Source organism: Scleropages formosus, chromosome 2, assembly GCF_900964775.1.
Source record: "Scleropages formosus chromosome 2, fSclFor1.1, whole genome shotgun sequence".
Taxonomy (NCBI): Eukaryota; Metazoa; Chordata; class Actinopteri; order Osteoglossiformes; family Osteoglossidae; genus Scleropages; species Scleropages formosus.
The window spans coordinates 31,847,047-31,856,749 of NC_041807.1; the positions used below are offsets into that span (position 1 = coordinate 31,847,047).

General features: G+C 42.5%; 1 protein-coding gene across 2 annotated transcripts in view; it reads left to right on the plus strand.

Moving 5' to 3' along the window:
- Positions 1-9,703, plus strand: part of arfgef2 (ADP-ribosylation factor guanine nucleotide-exchange factor 2 (brefeldin A-inhibited)) — a 28,810-nt gene that overhangs the window by 18,465 nt on the left and 642 nt on the right. For both annotated transcript variants that reach the window (XM_018737758.2, XM_018737759.2), the window contains exons 35-39: positions 104-243; positions 920-1,106; positions 2,510-2,648; positions 3,374-3,491; positions 4,891-7,691. In XM_018737758.2, coding sequence (XP_018593274.1) covers positions 104-243; positions 920-1,106; positions 2,510-2,648; positions 3,374-3,491; positions 4,891-5,046 — 740 coding nt within the window. In that variant the 3' untranslated portion in view covers positions 5,047-7,691. The remainder of the gene's footprint in view (positions 1-103; positions 244-919; positions 1,107-2,509; positions 2,649-3,373; positions 3,492-4,890; positions 7,692-9,703) is intronic.

The window sequence follows — 9,703 nt, forward strand, 5'->3', positions numbered from 1 at the left end:
AGTTTCAGAACATTTTTCTCTGCTGTTCTTTATGGCTTGTATAGGTAATTCTTGTTTGTGCTATTTATTGTGAATGACACGACATACTATTTCTATGTACCAGAAATATCGGACCAGAAGCTGTTCTCCTGTCTACTGATCAAGTGCGTGGTTCAGCTGGAGTTGATCCAGACCATCGATAACATTGTCTTTTACCCTGCAACCAGCAAGAAGGAGGATGCTGAAAATATGGCTGCTGCTCAGGTGTGTGGAAAGGCCATCCCTCTTTGTCCCTGGGACTTTATGGTGTAGTTGTTACAGTTAACCGCTGTATGAAATTCAAAGGTGAGCACATACCAGTTTTTATTTTCCGTTACTTCTTAGGCTAATTGTGGTAATAATTTTAAGCAGAATTAAGTTCTTCTGTAGATAATTATTAAATGCATAATACAGCCGTTAGCTCTCTGCACTGAATGTTGAAAAATCCATAGTATCTACATTTATTCATTTAGCAGATGTTTTTCTCCAAAGCAAATTACAATGTTGATCTTAGTTATTCACATATTTATACAGCTGAGTAATTTTTTTTATATATTTTTTTTTTTTTTTTTTTTTTTTTTTTAACTGGAGCAATTTAGGGTAAGGATCTTGCTCAAGGGTAGTACAGATGGAGGTGGGATTTGAATGTGTGACCTTGGGATCCAAAGGCAGGCGCTCTAACCACTTTGCTACCAGCTGTCCTTCAGTCCTTTTTGTGGTCTGAATAGACCCATCAAAGTTACTTAATGCAAGGAACTAAGCATTTTGGTTTTATTAGTTGTTGATTGCATGTACAGAGCCACATTAAATGAACCTAAGATGAAAGTGTTACCTGTTGACCAGTGCTGGGACCTAACGTGTATTCACGTGTTGTGATGGCCTTGTGCCTTTCTCCTTTCAGAGAGATGCCCTGGAGGAGGGTAATATTGAGGGTGTGGAGGGCTCGGACCCTGCACAGGAGCAGGGCATGTACAGATACCTCTCGCCGCAGCACTTATTCAAACTGCTGGACTGCCTGCTGCAGTCACACACCTTTGCTAGAGACTTCAATTCCAATAATGAGCAGCGAACAGCACTCTGGAGAGCAGGTGGGTGGCATGGTACTGCTCAGTATTACAACACCAGGAAGTATGCAGTCTCCTCTAGTCTGAGTGTCACCATTTCTGCTTTTTGTCCCAAAATGAAATCTGCAGAAAATTAATTTCAGTTGTACATATGCCCTTGATATGCTGTTTCCTATAGCTCACCCAGCTGCCAGATTTGAACAGTATAGACACTAGTTCTGCTTACTTATAAATTTGATTTCTCAGACTATTCATGTGAAATTCACTGCCTGGAGTAATTTAACATAGGGCACAAACGAAACCTCGCCAGTGTAGTGCATAGTGTCTAAATGAGATTTAACATTTAGATAAATAGTAAAATATCATGAAACTGGTGTAGTAAAATGATTTATGATCTCATGATGGGAGCGAGTATGATCCAATGAGCCTTCCATCTTGTTAGTTCTTGTTTACCGTCTGTATCAAATACAATAAGAAAGCAAATGAGGAACTGGTTAAGGTTTCCTTTGACAGGGATGTGTGTGTATATATACTTTGTTAAATGAGCAGCTGTCAGAATGTAAAATGTTCAAAGGATTTGTAAATGTTCTGCAAAATCAGGTATCAATCTACTACTTTCGGTACAGGGTGTTGGAGATGTAATGAAAGGAGATAGAAAATTGCACACTTAGCTGAAGGCTGCCTGAGAATCCAAGAATGATCTGTGTAAGCAGAAGAGGAGCTTCTTGGCTCCTGGTGTGATTTTGATCAGTGTGCACACCCATCTTCTCAAATGGGTTGATGTGTTTGGTTATTTGAGTTGTGCTGTAGGTCATTTGCCTTCAAAGCAGCCGTATCATGATTGTTGTTATTTAAGCCCTGTTTGTAGCAGGAGTGAGCAGAGGAAAGACTGAATTGCAGCTGCAGGCAAGAAGGAAATAAGGAAAATCTAGTGAGCTTAAAAGTGTGTCAGGGAATTGATTAAAAGCCTCATGTTACTGGCACAGGATCTGACATTTTTTGTTTAAATTTTGGATTTTGTTGATATATTTTTACTGGACCTTCTGAATATATGTTGTGGAAATCCCCAGTTTTTGTCCTGCCCATGTCTTCCTTTGGTCAAATTCCCCCAAATTTCCTTTACAATGCATTGTCCAGTGACATGTCTTCTCCTCTTGTCCATATGTGTGACAGTTGGGTTGTATCTATTTTTTTATCTCTTACTTTTAGTTGTTTTATCATATTTCCTTAAAAATCTCAAAAGCAAAATTAATCAGTTGCCCCCATGTATACATCAGCTAATAAACTGAAATATTTATTTGTATTCCTGATTAGAGATTGTAGACCATTTTTTGGTTTTCAGTGGCAGAGCTTTAAGCACCATTCACAGCTCTGGAATGCGGATGGGTGGTGTGGCCCTCTGTGACCTGTGTTTCCTGCTGCCCCAGGGTTCAAGGGGAAATCAAAGCCCAATTTGCTGAAGCAGGAGACCAGCAGCCTGGCCTGCAGCCTACGCATCCTTTTTCGAATGTACTCCGACCCGAGGCTCCAGCACGCGTGGCCGGACATCCAGACCCGGCTGCTGCTGTGAGTTGGGATGAGGGTGTTATTCTCAGCACAGCTGCTGACAAAGCAGAATATTCGGCTCCACGTAATGGCTACTCCCTTCATGACACCAGTTCACTCTGAAAAAAGTTTTGCGAACTTGACATTTTGTTCAGTGGAGTGGCTACAACAAGACGCATAAATTGTAATTAGTATTTATTGAAATAGTTCTGTGTACAGAAGTGATTTATACTAGTATATAAATAACTTTATGGATCTGTGTATACATTCTTTAGTGTATATCTCTGTGATATGCCAAGTTGTGCCTGGTTCATAGAGTAACCAAAAGTGAGGCAGCAATGGCTGCTTTTTATTCCTATCCCTATACCTGACAAATCCCCTGCACCAGTCGCTATAGCCTGGAGGCTCAAAAGAGCAAAAGGTATATTGTATATTGGGTGACAAACAGAAGTGAAATTACAACACAGTAACCACAATCCTGAAACAACTATCAAAATCCCTAGTGTCAGTCCAGAAGTCTGGAGAAAAGTTGTCTCCATAAATATTTCCCCCTAACAAATCCTTTATTGGTGTATCTGTCAGTCCTGAACATGAAGTTGTTGTATGGCTTCAGTTGCTGTCTGTTGGTAATGAATATCATTATGTATGGAGGAAATTTCCAGGATCTTAGAGTGCTGTAGACTCATACCATCGGCCTTGGCCTGCATTAGTGTGTTGGTGACCATATGCCCCCCACCCCCCAACAGTGTGTGCAGCGAAGCGCTGGCGTACTTCATCACTCTGACGTCAGAGAGCCACCGCGAGGCATGGACCAGCCTGCTGCTCCTGCTTCTCACCAGGACGTTGAGACTCTCTGATGAAAAGGTGCCTGTCTGCAGTACACCTGGGCATTCTGGAACATACATGCAAACTCTCTGGTGAACTGACATTCTCTTTGGGCTCTCTCTTCTGGGATTTTAGTGTTCTTGGAGAACAACAGGGCTGCTCGAGCTGCATGAGATGGTAGTCTTTTGATCAGAATTCCATAACCTCTATCTGGTCTTTGTAAAAACAAAACAAAAAGGGCAGCAAAAATAATAGAAATGTCATGTGAAAGGAATGGAAATTTGAATGACCTAAATCTCTATTATAAAAGCAGCTACATGTCAATTATGTGAAGTTACCGTATATACCAACTGCCATGTGTGTCAATGTTTTCATATGGGAGTTTCTGCATTACACACAAACTACTTGCATTATACAATGTCAAGTAGTTTCAGACAAAAATGTATAATATAACAAACATGAAAATGTTTAGAAAAGAACTCGTTTCAATTCAATCAGACACTACAAGATGGTGGTTTCAAAACTGCAAGACAGTAGCCTTGAATTGAACCAACACCTCTGTGACCTTGTCTCACCCACCAAAAATGCATAGGGCTATATTATACAACAATGCTTAAAATTGAATAATGAAAACAAAATCTGGACCCTTGAGCAGTGGGGAAAATGTCTTGTAGTGTCTGTTCCCATCTCTTAAACATTTTGTGGATGCATGAGTGATTTTGGTTGTCTTGTTGAGGTTATTGGGACTTACTGCTTTGCATGTTTGCACAATATGCAAGTCCAGTAACTCCCAACATTCCAAATAATTCCAGCAGAATTCCGTCATCCTGTTTGGGCTTTTGAGTCTGATCGTTCTATATATTTGTGCAGTGGTAAAGGAATATGACATTTTAAGTAACCAGCTGCACTGTGTGGTGAAAATGCCGTTTCCTCAGTTTTCCTGTATTCCAAGAATTTAAAGACATTCCTAAATAGATTCAAGGGAGGGTTTATAAGCTTGATAATATGCACAGACATGATGGAAAGTTCTGTAGCTTAGAACATGGAGCAAATTTTCACATCTTCAAACTATGGTCCCAAATCCCACTACACACGATTTAAGACTTTCACGACAACATTCTAACAATGATTAAAGCTGTTGTGAAGACAAGGGATGACCTTCCCCCCTTGTTAGTTACTTTGTTAATTTGTGATACTAGTATTTTTTCCCTTGGAGAGACAGGCATATTTACAGTTCCAAATTGCTGTTCAGCGTAACGTGTATATATGTACGTGAGAGAGAACCTATAGCTCAAATGCTTAATGTGTGAAAAGTTGTCATCCCTGGGTGTGAACTGGAGCAGCAGGTTGAAGTTTAGTGACCTGCTTCTGTAATGACTGTGATTGTTTCTCTCTAATGGTCTTCTTTGTGTGTTTTTTTTTTTTTTTTTTTTGTCAGTTTAAACCCCATGCTTCCTGTTACTACCCCCACCTGTGCGAGATGATGCAGTTTGACCTAATCCCGGAGCTCCGTGCTGTCCTGCGCCGTTTCTTCCTACGCATCGGCTCAGTCTTCCAAATTGCCAGCTCGGAGGGTGGTCAACTGCGGCCCTAGCTTGATGTTGGGTTGGGGGTCAGGGGGTGCTGGGAGGACTGCTCAGGTAGGCCGGTTTGTGTTGGTGGGCAGAGCACAACATCCCCCCTGGTCTGCTGGACTATAAAGGGTGCTGGGCACAGGCAGAAATGGACATCCTCCACGCTAATCTCTCCATGCCCGCCTCCATTCGAGGACCCAGACAGAAACGCACTGTGACGGGCAGCAGATTACTGTTTTGAAACACTCAACTCTAAAGTCAGATAAGATATAAATAAGTAATTTATTATCAATGTTTGATTTGTTGATTTGTGTCATTGTTTTTACAGCTGAACAAATAAGTATACTGAAATATGTGGGGGAAAAGACAATTATAAATGGGGAAAAATTAGTGTATCCTCTGAATATCCTGAGACTTTGTTGCCTAGTAAGCTCAAGATGACTGAGGAGGTTTGTGTTTGAACACCTATGCCTATAACTTAACTTATATATCCCAGTTATCCAGTTCTGGCCATAATCTCAAAAGATGGTGGTCAGAATCCTTTATCTGTTTTAAGCAAAGATGAAAAGGAATGTTTTTGCATATTGCAGAGCAACCAATGCAGACACTGTTCTCCTCTTGCAGAATAGTGACAGTGACATGCCTGGTTTTAGTTCTCTCTCTGTATCCTGACAATTTCAATGTTTGTTTAATGGATCACACTGCAGATGTGAGCTTGCTAAATCATCCGGGAGAACAAACTATAGCTTTATAACCCCCATACAGTGGATTCCACTGTTTTTGTAGCATCAGCTACTTGTGTGTCATCCCAAAAGCCATAGTCTTGAGTTTTTCCCCTCCAGAGCTACACTGCTGTTTGTGAGACCCACATACTTGAGACAGATGTCCATTTGGTTGATAAAAGTGTGAGGTAGGGTTTTAAAAGGGGAGGGACATAGCAGGGGTGGCGGAAACTACAGTTATATGTTCACTAGAGACACTGAGGTCACCCCCCTCGTAATCGAGATCAGAATATAACTTTCAGATATGCTTTAAGAAAAGCAGCCAACTGTCACTGTTAGCAAAACTTTGTTCCTAGCAATATAGTGAAGAGCCTGTGCTTTTAAAATGTTTGCAGATGTTGCTCTTGACACAATTTACTACCCCAGTTTGTTAATCTATGTTTGTGATACAACTCTGAACTGCTAGTTTCGCTAGTAATTGCTAGTATTTTTCATCTGTGCGCAGGCTGGACCTTTGGAGGAAACACGGGAGAGTTATTCTCAGTGTGCTCCAAACTGTCAGTTCCAACACAGCAACATTGGGGTTGGTTCTTTGGAAAATGCACAATGGGGAACTTTGAACTGAAAACTGAGGTTTTAATGTCTGCATCTTATTTTTAAAAGCTGGGTTCAGAATATTTCGTAAAAAGTTTAAATGCCAATATTTGTAGATTTTCCAGACTGAAATTGAGGCATGAGGCAGAGTAACTTCCCCCCCCCCCCCTCCTTTTTTTTTTTTTAATATATATTGTCCTTTATTTCTGCATTCCCCTTGCCTTGTTTGAGAGCTGAATAAATCTTGTCATTGTCCTGCAGGACTTGTGGAATATGCTGAATTTTAAAATGGACAAAGGATGATTTGTAGAAGGCATTCAGTTGCGTTGGCCGCGCAGAGTGTCTAGCGCCTTCTTTCATTCTTCCTTTCCGTCACGCGGCAAACCCGGTCAGTTCCACTAATTAAAAGCATTAAGTGGCCCTAAATTATGGCACAGACAATTGGTATGATAGCTCTTTGCCCAGAGCAAGTATTTCAACATGCATTACTTTTTTTCTTTTTCTTTTTTTGGTAAATCTGGAATACAATAAACCGGTCAGATATTCATCTGCAAATGCTACACCTTTAGTGTCGTCCAGGACAGTTAACCCACAATCCCTTGCATTTTTAAGGATGTATGTAATATGAAGTGCATTCTATTTTGAAAAGCATTCCTTTCCTTGCAGCTGTGGATGTCCACTTTTTCTTCAAGAAAAGGGGTATTATAAATATATATATATACATATATATACACAGTATATGGAGAAAATAACTGTAAAGTTTTCTTGTAAAATAGTTAAAATATGATACTATAGATACAGTGATGTAATCGGTCAGGCATTTGGTCAAGTACTCAAATAAAGTTTCAATTCTGACCCTTTCTTGTTTTTGTAGTGCATTTCCATCTGTTTTTAAAATAGTTATTGGATTGGATTGCGACACCCGTCTGAAGTCTGCTCTCTTCCCAGATGCCCGGTATAGTGGTGGTGTTTTCGCCACTGTTTCCAGTTCCTTAGAGAGGAAGCGGGACCAGTGTCGCTCGTGGTGGAAACAGCCTGACGCCCTTATTTCAGCGCTGGAGCTAAAATGGCGAATAAGGATTCCGGAATTTTGGGATCACTTGTAGCTCTGACGTCAGCCACCGGGCGGCGCTATACTTGCAAAATTATAATAGCGTTTATATGGCGTAACAAAGGTTACCATAGAAACGTCTTTTGCGTTTTTTTCCCCTCCTTTTTCTTTTCTTTTTTTTTTTTTTTTTTTTTTTGTTTGCGGTGAATTCTTGGTATTTGGCATATGTGCTCATCTAAGAAAGGCGCAGTTTGAGGTGCTCCACAGAAGCCCGGTGAGTGAGCACACAGCTGAGAGGGTAAGATATCCAGGATAAGCCTGGGGTAATTTTTATACGCTAGAACTTCCTTTTTTAGCTAGCTAAGAAAATACATATAAACGCTTAGAAGCACGTTGCGGTGAACTAGTCCGCTTCGGTTGTGGTTCTCGGTCAGTCACTTGGTAGGCGGGACATCCTACTGAGGAGCCCCTCGAAGCGTCCAATGCCACGCCGGGACCGCGAGCGCAACGCTGGCCAATGCGGGGCGGCGGCGGTGGCGGCGGCGACGCGCACGTAGTGAAGGAGCTCAGCCGTGCTCGCTCCAGTGAGAAATGTCGAAGCGGATCAGGCAGGCGTCCCGGACTCGCGCTGTTGGTCGCTCGGGGATGTGATCCGCAGCACAAAAGAGTGCTGAGTGAGTAGCGAACCGCGTTTTCAGCGCCGGCTCCGGCCGTTTAGTGTCCACGGCGCGTCCCCGCATTGTCCGTGGAGCGAGTATATTATAGTACCAGTGGTGGTAAGACGAGTCGACGTACTACTACCGACGACCGTGCGGTGCGTAGAGCTCGGCGCCCTGGTCGGTCGCTTCGCTATTATTACTAGGGCAAAAATAAAATGCACGGTCTGCTAGACGACCGGTGTTTCACGGTAATCATGGAAGGAATAATTTTGATTTTAGTTTTGAATATCGGGGAAATATCCAACTGAAATCAATGTAATTACGCAATTAATATTTGTTATTAAACACTGAGTCGCGTGTCCGGTGGCGTGTATTTCCTGTGCTGTCGCCTAAGTTGTTTCTCGCCGCGTAACCTAGTTTTGTGAGCGATATTAGCCTTTTCAACGCGAGCGGCTCCGAACTGTCAGACGCAGCAGTGCGTGTGAATCTGGTCACTTCGCCGGCTTCGCTCGCTCGGCTGGCGCGTTTCGTGTGCGAGCGCGCGCGCGCGCGCGCGTGCGTGTGTGTGTGTGGGTGCGCGCGCGCGCACGCCTGCAGCTGTATAAACTTTTTTTTTTTTATGGGTTAAATAAATGCAAAAGTAGCGCCTTAATGTCGTCTTAAGTCTTCGCGAATCATGGCATGTACGCCTTCTCTGTTGCGTAATAATGAGGTAAAAGGGGGTGTGTAGCTTTGGCGTTCAGTCATGATCATCATGTCCAGCTCTGAGTCACTCAGTCAGGCTGATGATGTGCGGTTTGGAGCGAAAACGGCGCCGATCGTGTCGTTGAAGGGAGTGTCTAGGGTTGGTGTCAAGTCGTACGAAGCATATCCATTCATTAATGTGGCGATGTCGGGGGTGTGAAGTAAAGTCACACACACAGCAGGGATGTGACGCCGAGCTTTTGAGAAACAAACAAAGCGCTGCAAACACACGATGATCGCGTACTTGAAAAGCATTTGAACTGAAACGTACGTGGGGATAAAAGCAGAAAATCGTGATGTGGGGGGGGGGGGGGTGACTTGCCAGATGTCGTGTGTGTAAATCTGAATCATGTGATCGTGACTCAGTGGTCCTGTGGGTCTGTCGCTCGGGTTTTCTTTTTTCCACGTGAGTGAGCGAAACGCAGCAAGAAGTGAGCGCTCGTAAGCGGCGTCTCCCCGCGTTTCGGCCCTCTTACATTTTCTCGTTTTCTCTTTCTCTCCCGTGTTTTAGGAACGGGTAGTAATAGTCTTCGTGTTGAATCGTATCACTTAGTATTTGGGGTTTTTCTGATTGGATGGATCGTTGAGTCCTCGAGACTTGAGGAAAATTATTCAGATGAGTAGTATTTGCTGGTACTTTTTTTTTTCTTTTTAATTCTTTTGCCCGCGTTATATTGGAAGCGTCAGATTGACTTGCGAGGCCCTCAAATCATCGTATCTTATAAAATCATGAAATTGAGCTGTTTTTTGTAAAAAAAAAAAAAAAAAAAAAAAAGATGAAACTCTGCTTGTTCTCCACTCAAGCTCAGAGCTGGGAGTGTCCAGTGTCTCTGTGCTTTGTGGGAAAAGTAGAAAAATGTCGTGTAAAATGATCTACGGAGACCGGAAACCGGTTTCGCACCACAGA